This window comes from Ascaphus truei, chromosome 16, assembly GCF_040206685.1.
Source record: "Ascaphus truei isolate aAscTru1 chromosome 16, aAscTru1.hap1, whole genome shotgun sequence".
Classification (NCBI taxonomy): Eukaryota; Metazoa; Chordata; class Amphibia; order Anura; family Ascaphidae; genus Ascaphus; species Ascaphus truei.
The window spans coordinates 41411489-41432758 of NC_134498.1; the positions used below are offsets into that span (position 1 = coordinate 41411489).

General features: G+C 39.2%; 1 protein-coding gene across 2 annotated transcripts in view; it reads left to right on the forward strand.

The window, feature by feature from the left end:
* AFF2 (ALF transcription elongation factor 2) overlaps positions 1 to 21270 on the forward strand; it is a 376659-nt gene that overhangs the window by 287672 nt on the left and 67717 nt on the right. For both annotated transcript variants that reach the window (XM_075573283.1, XM_075573284.1), the window contains one exon: positions 8053 to 8090. In XM_075573283.1, coding sequence (XP_075429398.1) covers positions 8053 to 8090 — 38 coding nt within the window. The remainder of the gene's footprint in view (positions 1 to 8052; positions 8091 to 21270) is intronic.

Consider the following 21270-nt stretch of genomic DNA (forward strand, 5'->3'; position numbering starts at 1 on the left):
CAATACTGAGCATTACAACACAGATCCAAGGTAACATTTGATCCCGTCAGTAGTTGCACCTTCTAGCACACACCATCCAAAAACCTGTAACCAATGAGGGCGACATCACCTGTTGGGTGTGGATGTGGCGTTGGGTGCGACTTTCCAAATACACTAATAACCTGTGTAATGGGTTTTCTTGCAATGAAAATGAGCTTTTAGTTCCCAGGTGTGTGTTGGCACTACTCTGCCCAATATAAAAATGTTGTCTTGAGAAATGTCCAGGCATAGGACCGAAACATCGATCAATGTAATTAATGAAGACTCTTAGAAAAATTCCACGGGAGGGCTGGCTTTGTGCTACCAGATATACATCTGGATTTCTTCAGCCCTTCAAGTATCCGCGGGAGTGTAACCAAGATTTGCGTGAGTGCTCCTTAGTCCTTATCGCCTTCATTGTCATTCAGTTACACATTGATCACGGAGGGATGTATCCTTTGAACTTGAAATGCGGCCTTTCTGACAATATTATACAGCTCCTTATGTAAAGACTATAGTTTGTTACACACAATTACTGCTGTTTATTTACAGGCATCTGGTACGAAATTGTCTGAGATCCATACATTGAATTTTCCTTAGGCTATATGGAGATTTAATGAAAAATCGGTTGCCAAAGTTGCTGATGCTGTCATTTCTTTCCTTTTGGTTACATTTACTGCTAAAGTATAAAGCAACCATCTATTGTACTTTCATACACAATAATAGAGTTTCCATATGAATGTATCTTCAAGGCTGTGTTGGAACATTACAGTAAATGCCAGATTACATTGCAATATTCCTTGAATGCTTTACATTGCTGTTACATTTTCTCTTTGTATTACCTGATGTCCAACAGTAAATATACATTATTTGATGTTTTGAACAAACTACTTAGGAATACATCTGATATTGTTAGTCTGGTTTTGTCTGTTACCAATCTAGCCGCATCCAGTATATATATATATATATATATATATATATATATATATATATATATATATATATATATATATATATATATATATATATATTTTCACGGATCATACATAGGCCTATGTACTAAGCATCACAAAAGACTTTTTGTCGACACAGGGAAATCTCATCTTAAACGTTTTTTTCCTTTATTTTGTGCACTGAAATGGCCTGTGATGGCATATAGATTTTATTGGTATTTACTAAAAATAATGTTTCTGTGTGCCAAATAAGGAGAAAGCGCGTCAAAATCATCCACAAAGAATAACTTGACCTAAAACCCTAAATAGAGAATAGTGTTAGCGCAGAATTGAAGTTGCAATGTATCAACACAAAAATGTATTTGACGCAGCACAGGTGTTTCACTGTATAGGTTTGCAACATGTATTATTTTGACAGTATGGCTGCAATAAATAATAAAAACACATATACCGGCGCCTCCAAAAGGAAATATAAATACAGGCAGTCCTCGGTTATCCGACACAATGCGTTACTCAAAATGGCGTTGTAAAGCGAAACGTTGTAAAGCGAAACACGTTTCCCACAGGAACACTGTTTAAATTAAAGGTTCCGTTCCTGAAGGCATTTTTAACACTAAAATACACCAAATATTTTATGCAGGCAATAAGATATGCAGCACACACATAAATTATATAGTGTATATACTGTATTATATATATAATATAACATAATAAATAATATATTATATAGTATAATATAATATTATATAGTATAATATTATATATATACGCTCTTACGATGCTTTGCAACGTTGTTTATGTGAATATGTGTATATATACACACATACACAACGTTGCAAAGCGTCGTAAGAGCGTTGGATAAGCCATTTTGGCGTTGTAAAAATGAATATAGGTATGCATTGCATAGCGTTGGATAAGCCATTCGTTGTAAAGCGAAGCGTTGTAAAACGAGGACTGCCTGTATATATATAAATATATATAGCCTGACCGAATATAGTCCAATGCAGCTGGGATGAGATCCAAGGCAGTATCTTCAATGAAGTCTCACAGAACAACAAACAAACAGATAAGACAACAACATGGAAGAAAAAAAGAGAAAAAGATCATAGTGCAACTAAAAACAAAAAATCACTGATAGGTTTACAAGGAATAATTGCAAATTTAATACGATGAATAAAATGAGTATAAAAACAACAACATAAATAATATTACACTCAGGGGTGGGCTGGCCTGGCGGCAGGAGGACAATTGTTCCCTAGGCCAGTCTGGTTGCAGAAATTTGGGCCGGGAGTACGGGGGGGGGGGGGGTGCAGGTTAGTACACTGTGCAGCAGCACATTCCGGCCCGCAGAGGGCGCTCTGCACTAGGTCTCTCTGCTACTCTCTTATAAGGCAAGTTTTACAGTATATGTATTTTATGTATCTTTTGTGTCTCTGTGAATCTGGTGGGTGTGGGTGGTTACTTTAATGTGTGTATGGGGTGGGGAGTGGTTCATTTGGTATATGTATGTGGTGTGAGTGTTCATTTGGTTTATGTATGGGGTGTGGAGGGTTACTTTGTATGTATGGGGATGTGAGAGTTACTTTGGTATCTTATAGGGTTTGTGAGTTAATTTGTATTATAGGGGGTGTGGGAGCTACTTTGTATGTATAGGGGGTGTAAGAGCTACTTTGTATGTATAGGGGGTGTGAGAGCTACTTTGTATGTATAGGGGGTGTGAGAGCTACTTTGTATGTATAGGGGGTGTGAGAGCTACTTTGTATGTAAAGGGGGTGTGAGAGCTACTTTGTATGTATAGGGGGTGTGAGAGCTACTTTGTATGTATAGGGGGTGTGGGAGCTACTTTGTATTTATAGGGGGTGTAAGTGCTACTTTGTATGTATAGGGGGTGTGAGAGCTACTTTGTATGTATAGGGGGTGTGAGAGCTACTTTGTATGTATAGGGGGTGTGAGAGCTACTTTGGTGTCTGTATAGAAGTTTGGGAGGTTTATTTGGTGTATATATGGGGTGTGTATGCGTAATTTCTGTAAACGTTGGGATTGCGTGTATGGTGCATGTATATTTGGTGGACATGTTTTGTATGGCACGCCTGGTGAGCATGCGTGTTTTATGGTGTGCTGCTTAACATTTGGGATGGTGGGTTGTGCATGCCCCCAGTGTATCATTTGCCAGCCTCTGCAAGTTATTTGAATTAATAATTTATATTCACTAATACTAGTTACTGTATAAATAAAAATAAAAAATATTCACAATTCTGTTTTAATTTAAATTGTGTCAGTAAGGTGTTCAGCATGACCCGATACCTCAAAACTAATTTCAAACAACACATTATACGTCATAGGTAGGTAGTCTTCATAAATACACAGCACATTTTTTGAAGGTTTGTATTTCTTTTTAGCACTGAAATGTTGACGCACTAAAAAATGTAAAATAAAATATTAGTGTATAGGCTTCACCGACCTTTTGGACTGTCTTGTATTCCAAATGAACTACAGCCCCTACAATCCCAGTGTATCTTTACTCCAAACCTCATCCAGAAGAGAAAGGGGAGAATTTTTCCTCAGGACTGCCGTGACTAATGGTGCAACCTGAAATCTTGTGACATTATCAAAATGAAACGTGAAGTGCCAGCTCCATCAAAGCATTAATACGACAAACCATAGCTACAGCGTTTATAGGTCTATAGTGCTCACTGGCATTCTGTGAATGAGCCCCTATGTTCTCTGAATTACCCCCTGTAATGTTTTAACAAACGGCTAATAACTAACAATCTCAGAATCTCGGATCTTCTTGACTTAATGTCTGTGGTCAAATTACTCGATTTTTGCCCTTTTAGAATAATTGTTCTGTTTTCTCAACAGGCTAACATTTCCTGCTTCACGTTGTGTTTTTGGTCACAACCTGTTTGCAATTAATGGTTTGTAGCAAGATGCATTGCTTGTATCTCTCTCACATTGAAAATATTTAGGGTTGTTCAAAGCGTTCCATTAAATATGCGTTCTTTCGCTCTTTAATATGGTTACTTCGGATTAGAGAAACACTGTAAATGAAGGGTTAGATCTGGAATCAATTTTCATTTACAGCTGAGAAGCCGTTATTGATGCTGTGCTCACAGCTCAATAAAAGATCTAAAGATATAGACCTTGTGTTTTTCTTTCAATATGAGCAGTATAATCAGTCTCAAATGTTTTTGCAAAGACCAAAGTATTGACATTTTTATTAAAATAGCCGTCTTTTAAGTTTTGAATTATCAGCGACTTGACCTGTTTCAATGATTTTTGAGAAATCATGCTGACCATTGCGAATAATATTTATAGGGCAAATTCATTACACCAAGTAAACATCTGTTTAGCATTTCATAAGGGAATCCTATTACAGGAAAGTTGTACTCTGTACATATATTAAACTGCCATGACATTATTATTGAGCAGTGTAATAGTTTATGCATCAGCAAACCACTATAATTTTTATATTATTCCAATAAGTATAAATTGACAGTTTAAGAACACAAGACAAAGGGGAAGTCTAAGGGTTTATTGTATGTATCAAGCTGCAAGAAATTAATTTACACAAATCCGAAAAAAGAAAATTCTACCACTGATGCATCTCAGTTGAGTGTTTTCCCCTGTTTTATGTTACTTCTTATTTTATTTTTATTTTTACATATGAAATTTATTTGAGGCGAGTTTAGTAATCATCTATAGACTTGTAATGTATTAATCTTGGTAGGAATTTATTTTAAATAACATTTTTATAAGTGCATTATAATACTGGGAGGGAATATTTATTCCCAAGCCATAACACAACTTTCTCCCTACTCCCCTTTAATTCCGTATAGAATGAGCAATACTTTTGAATTTAATAGGTCACAGATTTTCTGTAGTTGTTATAATCTGTTGTAAACAGTTTGTAAACTGTTTGTGGGCAGAATTCCCTCCCCCCCCCCATCCCCCTCCCCCCCCCCCATCCCCCTCCCTCCCCCCCCCCCCCATCCCCCTCCCTCCCCCTTATTCCTCTCCCTCCCCCCAACGATCTCTTGATTGAGTCACTGTGTGTCCTGTGAATCATTTGCTGATTTTAGATTGTGAACATTCATTTAGCAAAAAAAAAAAATATTATTAGTACATTTGTGCTAGGACAAAAAAAAAGCCAATACTTCATAAAAAAAGGTTATGTATAATAATTATAGGTTTTGAAGTCAAACAATAAAGATAGTTATTAGTAAAAAAAAGAAAACGTTTATTTCAAAGATCTTACTGTACGAATTCTTTATCTGAGAGGTTCATGTTAATACACGTTTTCCTATTTTGGGAAAATGACATTAATATATTCCACTATAATAATAATAATAATAATATTAATAATAAAAGCATAACTATAAACAAACTCCAAATTATAGCACAGTTTGAGCCAGTTCTGTTTTCTTACATTAAAGCGGCAATCGAAGCAGCACTTAAAATAAAAAAAGATTAAAAAATAATATATATATATATGCAGCCTTTGATTACTTTTATTAAAAACTAATTATCAAAGCTGCCGATCGATTTGTTCTCCCGTGAGCGATCAGCACAGATCCTGCTTCCCAGGGTTCACTAAATGACCGCCTTTCATTTTCAATCAATCCTTCAGTCTGTGTAACTCAGCAGCTACAATGTATTCTTAAATTACTAAGGTAGCATTATCTATTGTTACAGGTTGTAGCGCAAACTGCTGGGAATATTTGCAACAAATTATCCCAATCAGGAAAGTATTACAAAGAGCTGGCACTGCTGGGGAGGTGTGCTAAAACCTGCTATAGAAATCAAAGGATGCTCATTATATCAAAACTAATAAAAAATGGCATGAGCTGAATAACTTTTTTTTTTTTTTTTAATATTATCTAATACTACAGTACCGATTTAAATGAAAAAAATAAATAAATAAAACATGGAGGATATTACCTAAAGGCTCCTTTCAACCCATAATAATTGTGTACGACCTAGTACAGCTGTTCTAAATATGAAGATACTGGAGCTCAAATCACAGAATGTTTATAGGAATCCATACCCAGAACTGTACGGAAAATCCCTGAAAACGCGAAGACGAGACGACAGATACAAGAAAATCAAAGGTCAATATTCAGTAATTATAAACCTGACTGAATCCTGGCATATCCGATAATGCAATCGTGCCCATTATACTTTCCCTTCCTTGGAAGACGAAAGCAATGGCTTTATCTCTTCAAAAGCTTTCACCGTCGGTTTTACAGCGATCACGGCCACGGTTTACATTAAAATAACAGTGTTCCAGCCCACTTTGTATGGTTCATATTTGATCTTGTCGAAGGCATTTCATTAGGGCTTGTATTACATGATTACACCATGGCTGCTGGGAGAGAAAAAAATTCACCACTAACACCTCCAGCTGCTTAAACAGTTTGATAGACTGTAGCCATTCTGCGAACGGTGTCCCCAGCTGTGTTGCTTAGCAACATTTTAATTCAAGAAGAATCGAAGGAGATGAAATCCCCTGTGGAGATGGGCACAGAAATAAGAGGGCCATTGACAGATGATCTGAGTTGTTTCGTCTAATATACTGTGAAGATCACTGGCTCTTTTCATGAATGATAAATGGACTGTACACAGATCAATGGGTTCGGAAAGAAACTGGAACCAGGCATCTAGGGCAATGGAGGGGACGGGCTCCCAGGTTTACTCGTTTAGATGATTTGGGGTGTGTTTCTTCAACAGTTGCACAAGAGGAAATTGATCTGAACATGTGGCCGTAATTTGGCCTTGTCTGCACTCCGCTAATATAAATAGTTTTCCAACTGGAAGGCTTTTCTGTGTCCTTTTGTGGCTTTTTGGAGTCTAGGGGCAGAGGGGGGTAGGGTATGAATTGTCATCAACGCTAAAATGGCAGGTAATTGTTCAAAATGAGGCGTTCCTGTGCAGACAGAACTCCAGTGTAGGAATTCAGGAAATGAAACAAGCACACGTAGGAAATAAAAGCATACATATTCCTTAGTCACTTTCAGTAGATTTTGTTACACTCTTTGCATTTGCAGACATTTGTTTTTATAGGTAATGGTATGGATTATATTTTGAGGTAGAATAAAAATCATATTTATCTACATAGTGGGTACGGCACAAACAGAAGCCCCACTGGCTGCCATCGCAACCTTTCTTGCCAAAAGCCCGAACCATGTCTTGGAGGAGGAAAATTGGCGGCTGGAATGTATTGTATCTCTGATGTTCACTTAGCTCGGTTTCTTGCCATAAAGAAGAAACCAGTCTGCTAATTATAATGATAATTTCATGACATCTTTCCAGCGGGAGTTGCATAAAGACACCACCACCAACCAGCTATGCAACTGAGTCTATACAGTGGAGTGTTTTTAACACTTGTCAGTCTCAGCTTCTACGTACGTTGCAAACAAATTACTGTGTATTTAAGTGCCAAGCCACTGTACAAAAGCTGGGAGGAGGGGCATTTATATTGATGTTTTTTTTAATATTATGAAATGCTATCCAAAATAATTTTCCAAAAAAAGTGGATCATAAAGATACATTTTTAAAAAGAAGTGTGTTTATCACAAGGTGAAGATCTATTTTTTTTTCATAGAGATGTGTGAATCATTAGTTAATATGTGTAAAACGAGTTAATTCTGATGTTTCATGGGAATTCATTTGTTAACTGTGTAAATATAACACGATCTATGCTAATAGATATTCAACATAAGCGATTATCAGATTACACCCCAAAAAAAGTTCATGTCACTCACCCTAGCCCAGGACATACTTGAAAACGAGAGGTAACTCTCAATGTATTACTTCCTGGTAAAATATTTTATAAATAAATAAAAAATAGCCAATGATTTTGTGAAGATCTGCAGAAAAATAACAGAAATTACATTTGGGGGGGGAAAAGTCCATTGATTTTTATACACAAATGTAGAAAATAGCAATTTTTGCTGGAAAAGGCAATGCAAGGATTAATGTTTTCATATCATTTAAAATTCTTTAGTATTACATTTGTTCTGGCTTTCATCTATAACGTATAACCCGCGTTTGGTAATGTTGCTTCGTTTCATTTTCACAGGCAAATGAAAAGACGAAGCCAAGAAACATTCCTGTAAAGTAAGTTTTGTTTTGCACGTTTCAAATAATACACTTTTGGGATGTTTGTTGTGCAGCAATAAAATGGATCGCATGCGCGTTATCCCTTCCTGGTGACTGAAGCGTTTCTTTTTGGTGCGCATCAAGAACAAAGACCACAGAAATATAAGAAAGTAGATACAATATTCCATACATTGTAGAATGCAACATGGGGTACAATACATTAAAGCAGTGTCGCTTTTCGCATAATGATTCCTACTGTACATTAGAATGGAGGCTGCGAGGGAGAATCCCCCTCCCCTTATGACCCAGTACCCACAGACACGAACATATAATGACAGAGACCGGATCTGGAGGAATAAAGGCTGTGACTTTTTTATTTAACATTAAATAATTGAGTAAATGCCAATCCCTGCCGGACTGCTTGCTTAATGGGTGAACGGTCAAACGGTCCTTGAACTGCTGACCCCGTAACCCTCAAGCCAGGCCCACGTGACCTGGCCATTATCACGAGTGGGCACCCGGAAGTCACGTGTAAATGACCCCCGCCCACTCGCCACTCCCACCGGGCTTTACCAGCCCGATCCCCATCTGGCAAGGACAAGCCCTTACCCCCCCCCCCCCAATTGCCTTGTCATGGCGGCCCCCCACATAAGGGCAGGGGGCTGTTTGTTGTGAGTTTAGCTTCATTGAAATGAATAGATGTAAAATCTTATTCCGCACAGGGAAGATGAGTTCACAGGATATGTCATAGGGGCCAATATCAGATATTCCGTTAAGTGGCATGCTGTAAGAGTGGCCAGGCATGCAGACTCGCCTGATATTATATTTGTTATATGCTAGCATACCTCTTTTGTCACGCTTACAGTGTGCAAGTGTGATCCATATATGCATGACACTCATGATCTCTAATTTTAGCAGGTGGGTGGGTGAGAATAGATCTGACTTTCCTAAAGCCCTAATAGCCCCAAACATTATATTCTGTATGTCTTGTATATAAATCAATAAAATGGATCCGTGTTTTTTTAACCCCTTTCTTTTGGGGTGCGAGCACCAATTTGTTGGACTTTAGGATATATCTCTGACACCAGCGATCTCCCCTCTCCGAGTGCTAAGATGTCTGATTTGTTATTTACATGACCTCCCCAATACCCAACTATATCCTGTCCACTTTATTTCCAAAGCCTGCAGAACCAAACAGCAGGAAGGCAGAAAACTCTTGTAAATGTATAACATGTTATGCTTTAGCAGATGCTTAACCATCATATCATTAGCACCTTATGGTAAGCAGTGTTAGGTCAATATTAATATTACTACAATTGCTGCACCATTCATACTCTTTATAATGTATAAAATAACCCAGAAGCAATTTTTTCAAGAAAACTTTGGTTTTGTTTTTTGGTTATTGCAGGTAGTAGTAAATGAATATATTAATTACTGCTTATGCAGCTTATCTCATATTATCTGTTGAAACTAATTTTTCATATTAACACATGTGTGAAAGCATAATTCTCCAAATGCAAATGACTTTGGCTGCGAGCCACACACTAATATGTTGCGTTGAATGTAACTGCCGTTGACAGCTGTTCCAAAGAAGAAGAAAAATGAGAGTTGCCATTAATATAAAAATGTTCCAGGTTCCTCTCTTTATTGACATAGATTCTATTTCCCCAAATATGATTTATTTTCCTTGATAACAGTTAAACCAGCAACACATGTCAACTGTTATATGGGTTTAATAAATCAGTTCTGTAGCATTAGATAATACTTACTGTATTTTTTATTATTATTATTCAACTCTTAATGCCGTTTTGAATGAGATTGAAAGCATCATTTGATTTCTATAGCAGGTTTTAGCCCACCTCCCCAGCAGTGCAAGATCTTTGCAACACTTTCCTGTTTGTGATAATTGTTGCCAATATTTCCAGCAACAATAGATAATGTTACTTTAGTAATATAAGAATACATTGTAGCTGCTGAGTTACACTGACTGAAGCAGCCATTATGATAGGCTTCGTCCATAGTGCAGGCTACGTAGCTCGCGGCGAAACATAATTAGGACGGCAATGTAGTAGTGCATCGTGCGCATGCGCTACAGGGAGAGCGGCGCTTCGCAATACAAACAAGTTTGTCTTGCAAGCGCGACGCCGGAGAGGAGGAGGAGTGTGGAAGCTAGCGCATCCTACTATGAACCAAGCCTAAGTCACGCAATCAGGACTTTTACAGATGTATAGCAGGGGCACCAAACGATTGCCAGCTTAGATAAGAATGTAGAGTTATACATTGCCACATGCTTTACATATCCAAAAAAAACAAAACAAGAATGAACAAAAGGGGGGAGGGGTAGTATTGCTGCTTAAACTCCTTCAGTCTAGAGCAGCGGTGCGCAAACAGGGGGGCGCTAGATTTTTCTGGGGGGGGGGTGCGCAGGTGGTTGCAGAGGCCCCGTGCTCTTCCCCCAGGCATTTAAATTAAATGCCGGGGGAGGCGTGAGGCCTCTGTAACCTACGTACCGCGTTTCAGCAGGAGTGTTGTGCCGCGTCACCGTGGCAAGGCGGCGTCAGCAGGGCCATGTTACGTGACATCATATGACCCCGCTGCGTCGTTTGACGCCGCGCTGCCATGGCAACGGGGTCGTGTGATGTCACTCCCGACGCCGGTCTAACAGTAAGGGGGGGCGCGAGTAGCTGTAGGAGCAGGCAGGGGGGTGCAGCTCAAAAAGTTTGCGCTCCCCTGATCTAGAGAAAACTGCAACCATGAAAAACAATATGTTTTTCCTGCCATGTGTGTTTTGATTTCTTTGACGTGTTGATTTTCTATGAAAAATGAAACCGAATTAATAAAATGGGGATTACAAAACTAAGCTTGTTAATGAAGATATTTTCAGTAGTGGAAGGTTTAATTGGTTTACAAGCATTGTTACTTATTTTTCATCCTTGAAAGCAGCACGATAATAGTTTATTTTGCAAAGTCAAGCTCATTCCATTTAAACATCAAATCAATCTGCAGATAACCTGTTTCCATAGAGAGGCTTTTTCAGGCATTTGCATTTAAGTGAGCAGTTACTAACAGGAGACATGTACATCACTGATTCTCTTCGAAATGTGCTACGGTGTGAAAGAATAAAACACATTTTAAATAGTTAAATGAACCTTTGTTGGATTATTATTTTGAAGGGTTGCTTTGTTATATTCTGTGAAGTACTTTGCTTTTGTGCTTATTTTCTGTGCACCTAATAGATGTCCAGTTAAAAGGAATTCACCGCAAAGAGGTGGGAATGTATTAAAAGATAGTCGTTGTTCAATTATTTGGGGAAAGTAAGTACTTGAGGTCAGAGATTTTTGTACTCGAGGTTGATTGTCCGTTTATATTCTTTGTCCCTAGGCCAGGGCTGGGCAACTCCAGTCCTCAAGGGCCACCAACAGCTCAGGTTTTCAGGTTATCCCGGATTCAGCACAGATGGCTCAGTCTTGAAGCAGGGATATCCTTAAAACCTGACCTGTTGGTGGCCCTTGAGGACTGGAGTTGCCCACGCCTGCCCATGGCTGTAGTTATTCAGTCTTTCTAATTTAAAGGAGCAATCCAAGCCATTTTTTCTCTCCATTTTTTAATTCAGGTTTGAAGCAGGGCGTCTCCTGAGCTGATCCCCATTAATTTCAGCTTTGGGGACCCCGTGCTTCCGGAGATACTGATCTCTGAAGGTGGTGCCGGTATCTCTGCAGTTTTTCAGCTTCCTCGTCACATGGACCAATAGGAAGCCACACCGGTGACGTCACATCTTCCTATTGGCCCGCAGGGCCCTGGAGCTTTGAAAAGGGGCCATAATGTTAACCCTGGAGTGGCTACCGGCACCCCCTATGGAGGGTCAGTACCCTTGGAAGCAGGGGGTCCCCGGAACTGATAGCAATGGGGTTCAGTTCCGGAGACCCCCTGCTTCAAATCTGTAGGAACATTTTTAAGAAAGAAACGGCTTGGATTGCCTCTTAAAGTTTATAGAAAAACAACAAGAATTGGTTTCTGTTAGCGAGCGCTGTGCGAAAGTCTTCGTGTTTTCGACAAAACTTTTTGGGAAAGTTTAGTTTTGCTTCGAATCTCACCAGTTCAGTTAATGTGGCCAAACATGTGTGAGAATTACACCAGAATGTGTCTAACATGGCGATACGTAAAATGCCAATAAACCTAGAGTCAAGCACACCAAAATAAACAGCAAGTCAAATAAGTCAAGTTATAGTCAATATAATGATTAATTCAACAGATTACAGGCATCCAACGTTTTGCTGCAAGCATGCAGCTATAGGCTGGTTCTATAGTGCGGGGGGGGGGGCGCTACGCAGTGCGCGTGCTCAGTTTTATTTGGCTGAGGATAGCCAGCCATTCTATAATAGGGCCGCGCGTGCGCACGGCAGGGAGCTTAGAGCCGACCGACGTGGGAGAAGATGAGGAAATTAATGATTTTGCGCCGCTACCGGCGCTGTAATATATGTATGTGTGTATGTACTGGTATATATGTTTGTGTGTATGTGTGTATGTGTGTGTGTGTGTTTATGTGTATGTATGTGTATGTATGTGTGTGTGTATGTGTATGTATGTGTGTGTGTGTGTGTGTGTGTGTGTGTATGTGTGTGTGTATGTGTATGCGTGTATGTATGTGTGTGTGTGTGTGCGTGCGTGTGTGTGTGTGTGTGTGTATGTGTGTGTGTGTGTTTATGTGTATGTATGTGTATGTATGTGTGTGTGTATGTGTATGTATGTGTGTGTGTGTGTGTGTGTGTGTGTATGTGTATGTGTGTGTGTATGTGTGTGTGTATGTGTATGCGTGTATGTATGTGTGTGTGTGCGTGCGTGCGTGCGTGCGTGCGTGTGTGTGTGTGTGTGTGTGTGTGTGTGTGTGTGTGTGTGTGTGTGTGTATGTGTCAAAGTTAAAACAACTTTTTTTATTTAAAAAATATTATTTAATACATAACTCACAATCTACACACACACACACACACACACACACACACACACACACACACACACACACACACACACACACACACACACACACACACACACACAGTACCTTCACTCACAGCATATATAGCATACACATGAAAAGTATGCGGCACATGCACACACGTTCACACATGCACGCGCGCGCACAGTGTAGAACGGCCCTTATCAGGGCTCCCTGGGCACAAAACTACTGTGAACATTTCACACCTCTCGACTGTTAACAGCAGTATAAAAATGAGTTGAGCTTTAAATGTTGTTAGGTTATCAGCTCAAGGAGGCAGACAGCGTTTATTGTGGTTTTATAAGTTCACTTCTGTTTCAAAGTTCCACATTGATCCAAACATATTTTATCCTTTCACAAGTCATGTACTTTTTCATCGCAATCATGCTCACTGATTAAGATAAAAGGGAGAAAAAGAGACATATAGAGTAACTCATTATTAATTCCTTCTCCTAACACCATCGAAACTTCAAACTAAGCCACATGGGGAAAAGATTGTTCCAAAGATACATTGAGACTAAAAAGAACAAGATAACAAGGATGCAAAAATGATCTTAGTACATAGGCAACACTGACTCAATGTTACCTTTTTTTAAAACTTGTAATGTTATTGACATTTTCAATTTAAACATCAAATAATAACAAAAAGAAATAAGGGATCATGATAGAGGGAGGATATTTAAATGAAAATGAATAGGAGGGGTGGGTGACATTATAATGTTTACATATCAGAGCAATCTAATCCAATCCCATTCTTCATATTATCCTTGACTTTATAATAGTAATAAGACTAATGAAACCTGATATATCATATTTTTCTCTGTATAGGCTCTACCATGACGGACCTCTTAATTGTTCCCTGATTTCTGGTTGCCCTTATGATTTTAAGAGAAAGGGAATAGACTTTTCTTAATTCAAAATACTTATCCAAGGATCCCTTGTCTTATTAAACCTCTTAACTGTATGTTTTAGGACATCAGTGAGTTTCTCCATAGTCATCATTTCCATGATTCTCTGTATCACTACTCATTGGAATGAATCTTAATGACTCTTCCATGCTGCTGAGATTGCACATCTAGCTTCTGTTAGTATGTGTGATATACGTCTTTCAATATTCTGGTCTATATTTTACTCTTTTGACCTCAGATTGGGACTTTAGTAGGGAGAGTTTGTAAGGGATTTGCCAAGTATGTAGTCAGCATATAAAATTCTCTAAAAGCGCTAGAGCTGTTTGCAGAATTCTCTAAAATTGAGATGTTGACTTAATACTGAGAGTATAATTAGGGCACGCTAGGGTTGGGCAATATACCGATATGATAGTAATACCGCGATAAGAAGAATGGTCGGTAACTCGATACTTACCACTGTTTAGTACGTGGTGTTACTGTATTCCGGCATCTACCTTAAGCTGCAGTGTGTCCCAGAGCTTCCTGCCTCACTCCCCCTTACCCCTCACTTCTGGCCACTTCTGCAGAGAGGGGAGGTGACGGAGCCGGGAGCTCTGTGACAAAGTTGCAGCATGTAAACGGACTTGCAGGAATCCTGGTGGTAATCTCCCTATTCATTTCTTTCCTTCTCCCCCAAGTGTCTCTCCTACACCTCTTTCTCTCCCCCCCCAGTGTCTCTTACACCCCCCCCAATGTCTCGTAAACACCTTCCTCCCCCCCAATGGCTCTTAAACCCTTCCCTCCCCCCCAATGGATCTCTTAATACCCATCCTCCATTGGCTTTCTTAATCACCCCCCCCCCCCATGACTCTTAACCACTTCCTGCCGGAATGGCTGTCTTAGCCCCTTCCTCTCCTACCACAATGGCTCTCTTAATATTATCCCGTATTAAATCTTCAATAGTGGGGAAACTACTTGAAGGTTTAATACGGGATAATATTCAGGAATACCTAATGGAAAACAAAATTATTAGTAATAGTCAGCATGGATTTATGAAGGATAGATCATGCCAAACTAACCTTATTTGTTGCTTTGAGGAGGATAGTATGAATTTAGACCAGAGTAATGCCTACTTAGATTTTGCAAAAGGCTTATGATACGGGTTCACATGAGGTTGATGTACAAAATAAAGAAAATTGGACAATTGGACAATTGGATAATAATGTAAGCACCTGGATTGAAAACTGGTTAAAGGACAGACTACAGAGGGTTGTCATAAATTGAACTTTTTCAGGTTGGGCTAAAGTTGTGAGTGGAGTACCTCATGGATCGGTACTGGGACCCCTGCTTTTTAACTTGTTTATTAATGACCTTGAGGTTGGGATCGAGAGTAAAGTCTCCATCTTTGCTGATGATACTAAATTGTGTAAGGTAATAGAATCAGAGCAGGATGTAATTTCTCTTCAGAAGGACTTGGAGAGACTGGAAACGTGGGCAGGTAAATGGCAGATGAGGTTTTATACAGATAAATGTAAGGTTATGCATTTGGGATGCAAGAATAAAAAGGCGGCTTACAAATTAAATGGGGATAAATTAGGGGAATCCTTGATGGAGAAGGATTTAGGAGTGCTTGTAGACAGCAGGCTTAGCAATAGTGCACAAAGTCATGCAGTAGCTGCAAAGGCAAACAAGATCTTATCTTGCATCAAACGGGCAATGGATGGAAGGGAAGTAAACATAATTATGCCCCTTTACAAAGCATTAGTAAGACCTCACCTTGAATATGGAGTACAATTTTGGGCACCAATCCTAAGAAAAGATATTATGGAACTAGAGAGAGTGCAGAGAAGAGCCACCAAATTAATAAAGGGGATGGACAATCTAACTTATGAGGAGAGGCTAGCTGAATTAGATTTATTTACATTAGAAATGAGGCGTCTAAGAGGGGATGTGATAACTATATACAAATATATTCGGGGACATACAAGGAGCTTTCAAAAGAACTGTTCATCCCACGGGCAGCACAAAGGACTCAGGGCCATCACTTAAGTTGGAGGAAAGGCGATTTCACCTGCAACAAAGGAAAGGGTTCTTTACAGTAGGGGCAGTTAAAATGTGGAATTCATTACCCATGGAGACTGTGATGGCAGATACAATAGATTTGTTCAAAAAAAGGTTGGAAATCTTTTTAGATAGGAAAGGTATACAGGGATATACCAAATAAGTATACATGGGAAAGATATTGATCCAGGGATTAATCCGATTGCCAATTCTTGGAGTCAGGAAGGAATTTATTTTTCCCCTTTATGAGATATCATTGGATGATATGACTCTGGGGTTTTTTGTTTGCCTTCCTCTGGATCAATAAGTAAGTATAGATAAAGGATAAAGTATCTGTTGTCTAAATTTAGCATAGGTTGAACTTGATGGACGTACGTCTTTTTTCAACCTCATCTACTATGTAACTATGTAACCCCTTCCCCCCCACCCTCCACCATGACTCTCTTAACCCCTTCCTGCTGCAATGGCGCTCATAACCCCTTCCTCCACCACCCCCCTAATGTCTCTCAAGGAGACAATGGGGGAGAGGGATAAGAAGGGGTTAAAAGACATTTTGATGACTTTACAGTTTTTGTTTTTTACTGCACCTTAAATAAGTTATGGTGGTTATAAAAGGAACAAAAACCCTGCACTGTATAGGCAATGAAAATAGCACTTGTGAGCACATTCACACGTCAGTCAGGTCTGCAACCCTGCTTTTGACCATTGTCTCCTAGCATGCAGTGCTTCCACTGCAGCAAGGGATTCTGGGCATTTATCGTGATAAATGTCGTTATTGCAATAAATTATTTAATATCGTTATCGTGGGCATTAGTTTGTTATTGCCTAACCCTAGGGCACACGCATCATGTTTCACTCACTGTCTGACGATATTTCACTGAAATCTTTCTAACTTGGGCCACATTATTAGCTCTTTGACGTTTGGTGAAATGTTTAGCAGGGAATCGAATATGGAGCAGTTGGGGGGTGGGAGACGTTTAACATTTAGCAAATGCAATTTGGACAGTTTCAAGCTAGATTTTTGTCATCGTTATTTCAAGCAACAGGAAAAGTTAGTGAGGAGTTGCAAGACCTGAAAGTGTTCGCAAGCTGAACGTTGTTTCTATGTTCAGTGCTGTTGTGCCTTTATTCTGCTGAAAAGTCGAAGTTGCATGAACTACCTCTATCCACCTTTAAGACCCACCTTTAGACACACTTGCTTAAAGAAGCATATGAGTATGAGTAGCACCATAGATATTACTAGACACATGATACATAAAGCTTGGCCCCCTGCAGAAGCACTTACCAAAATGCCCTCCTACTGTCTCTGTACGTTCCTCCTACATACCAATTACATTGTAAGCTCTTCGGAGCAGGGACTCATCTACCGAAATGTTACGTTTATGTCTGAAGCACTTATTCCCATGATCTGTTATTTATATTATTTGTTATTTATGTGATTACCCCGTGTATTACTAATGTGAAGCGCTATGTACATTAATAGCGCTACTGTATATAAATAAAGACATACAATACAATACAATGAACCTCTTTGGCAAACAAATCTACATCAAATGTAATAAACTGTATCAGCCAGTTTCCTACTTTTGGCACCGATGCAAAGGATTACTAAAGTTTAATGCTATGTTTAGGCATAGTTTGCAATAACTTGATACATTTACCCCCTATGTTTTGTAATCATAAAAGACATCCCCGGGGCAGGGACTCCTCTTCCTTAATGTTACTTTTATGTCTAAAGCACTTATTCCCATGCTCTGTTATTTATTTGATTACCACATGTATTACTGCTGTGAAGCGCTATGTACATTAATGGCGCTATATAAATAAAGACATACAATACAATACAATGTTTAAGTATCAACCCAGTTTTCTCCTTTTTTTTCCGCTTTCCTCCTCTTCTTCAATGTTGTTGTTATTTCCACAGTCACAAATGTGTTTTTTAATCGCAGCAGGAAACAAGCCAAGGAACAGCAATTACCCCAGGCAGCCGAACACGCAGATCTGCGATCATTTAAAAAGAAAAAGTCAAGTTTTACCATTTTGCCAAGAAATATTAAATTACAACTTTTTACAGAATAAGTAGTTAGTGACCACAAGTCCCCCAAAAATAAAGAACAAAGAGGAAGTTTATTGTGTGTGCTTTACCACAATGACAAACAACTTAAATACCTTATGAAACATCACAGTGATGTAAGATTATTGATTCAGAGACATACAAAATATTTTGATTGTCCCAGTAAACTAACATAACTGACCACAGCTGCTCCATGGGTTGCATTAGTCCAGAGTTGAAAGGGACCTTTGGCGTGATAAGGCTGTGCCATACTGTTAACTATTAGAGTTAAATTACAATATGAATGTTGATAGGTGCAGGCTGCAGATACAAAATATCCTGTTATTAGCCTGGGCTAATCATCAACAACAACGTGTGAAGAACATATACAAGGGATCCTTCATGTGACTATACTAGTCACATTTGTATATAACTATTACGTAGGTTCTTTATATCTTCATATGGCATCTCAAAATATGGAATACACGGAAGGGTCTGGCCTCAATCTTGTAGAGCTCTGTCTCTTCATATGTGCAATCATGATCAGCATCCCGGAAGCTATGTTTAATCTAGAGCATGGGTGGATTAAACTGCCCAAAATGGCAGAGACAGGAAACCAATCTACTAAGACCCAAATAGATGAAACCATCTCTTTATGAAATCTCTTAAAAACATGATGATACATGGTCATAAAAAAATCTGCCATCATCCCCGACTGATTTAGGTGTGAAAAGTGATGCCTTTATCTGGGGTTAAGTTACAAGAATGAATTAGAACTGTTATTGGTGAACCCAAAACCTATAGGCAAATTTAATAAAAATGGTACTTCATTTTGAAAGGGCATTGTATAAATCATAAATAAACTTACATATTAAGTCACTGGTTATTAAGAAGGGACTTTGTAACATAGATACTTTTTATCACAACAAAAATCTGTACAGCAGTCCTCATAATCTATTGTAAGCGAAAGAAACGTATATGTTATACTTTAACACCATAAGATTCAGTTATTGGTTCAAGGAGGCAGACAGTATTTATTGAGTAGTTTTATATGTCCACTTCTGTTTCAAAGTTCCATTTGACATTTATTTTAATTGTACATTAATGTAACTGAAATATGAATTAATATTGTTGAGGTATGTATGGATATACATTATTGTACACCCATACTTTATACAGTCATTATTACATTATATACCATATACGTTCACACAAACATATCACTTTAATCACTAAAAAACCTAATATAGTTTATGATGTGTTTCAGACATTTATATGATCCATAATATATATCTTTATATGACATGCAATTTCTAATAAAGGGTTAAGTCCTATACTCATTATTACATTGTTTTTAGGCTAGTCCAAGAAATAACTCAATGAAAATCAGGGTATGGATGCAAGGGCAGCTTTTGGATGGTGCTAAATATCGTAGCATTATTATCAAGTGCTAACATTAACAGAGGTCTGGGGATCTCCATTGTTATGTAAACGGCTCATTGCCATAAAATTTGCATATGAGTAAGCCTAAGGTTTATTACAATTTAAGGATCCCTTATTGTTAAGGAAAATGCCAGGACATAAGCACCTTTGGCGATAACGGATATGGATACATTAAATTGAGATAATGTAACGTTAAAAAATTAGCGACCTGAGGATCTACCCGCAAAGCCTATGAGGAAAATGGTGTACAAAGGTTAAGGTTACCATATGTTTTGCAAAAAAAATGTCGCCCATGCGCATCCGGTGCCTGCCATTCGCGCATGCGCTGCTGATGCCTGTCAATCGGGCCTGCGTGGCTGGTGACTAATGATCAGGCCTGACAATCGTGCATGCATGGCCGGTTACTCCCGATCACGCCTGTGCAGCCAGCGCCTGACAATCTCGCCCGCTCAGATAGATATATAGATTACATTAATTAGGGCATTAACACCTGTCACACTCCCTCTCCACCCCACTACCATAAAAATCCCCTCCCCCAGTGTTTCCTGGGGGAGTGAGAGGCCACTCATTCTATCACAGGGGGAGAGAGATGTGCAGCCTCACTGGCTGTATCTGGGTGAGTGACACACATTCCGCCTATCACAGAGGGATGTGCAGACATCCCTAGAGTTTTATTTATGTATATATATATATGTATATATATATATATATATGTATATATATATATATATATGTATATATATATATATATGTATATATATATTGTGACAGAAACCAGGGGATGGTAATAAATTCCGTATATAGGGCTCCCAGGATACTAGACAGTTTCTATCCTGTTTGGCCTGGGAGTGCAGCCTTATAATACATACACTCCATCCCACAGTTTGGCAAGCGCTGGAACTGAGGGATGAGAGTTCCAGACCAGAGTTTGTCTGCTGCCTGATTTCTGTCACCTGTCATGCTAATTAGGAATCAGGTATGAAAGACTGATTTCCTGTTTGCTCTGGTCTCCCCACAAGAGCCAGGAGGCTGGAAGGCTGCTGAACTACAGAGGGGAGAAGCCTCTTCCCCAAACAGGTTCAATCTTTCTGTTCATTTGTGTAAGACTGCAAAAGTACCTTGTTTTGTTGTTGGGAGTGGAAAAGCCACTTCCAACCCTGAGTCAGGGATATCTAAGTTAAGTTATCGCTCAGGTGAGCAGCTTTTGTTTTGATCTGTTTTCTGTTGTATGCACTGTGGCAGTCTCAGTGCCTGGGACTGAATAAACCAGGCATAGCCTGTTTAAAGGAACAGTACGTGACGTCTCATCATTTAACCTACCCTAAAAGACCGTGTTCTAAACAGTCCCGGACAAACGACGGAGCCCCGGAGTAAGCCGTTTGTCACATATGGTGGAGAATGCGGGCAGAGCACTAGGGGGTCTGCGGGTTGAAGAACTTTGAAAAAAAAAAAAAAAAAAAAAAAAAAAAAAGTTTTTTTCATCCTCTGCAAACAAGATGGAAGACGTGGTGGGTGCGCTGGTACGCAATGTCGCTGCCCAGAAAGACGTGAATGAAACCCAGCAACAGCTGTTAATAGCCCAGCAAGAAACTAATGCAAACCAGCAGCAGACGAATGCAGCCCAGCAACAGCTGCTAATAGCCCAGCAAGAGATTAATGCCAACCAGCAACAGGCGAATGCCAACCAGCAACAGGCGAATGCAAACCAGCAACAGACGAATGAAGCCCTGCAAAACGCGAATGCAAACCAGCAAGAGACAA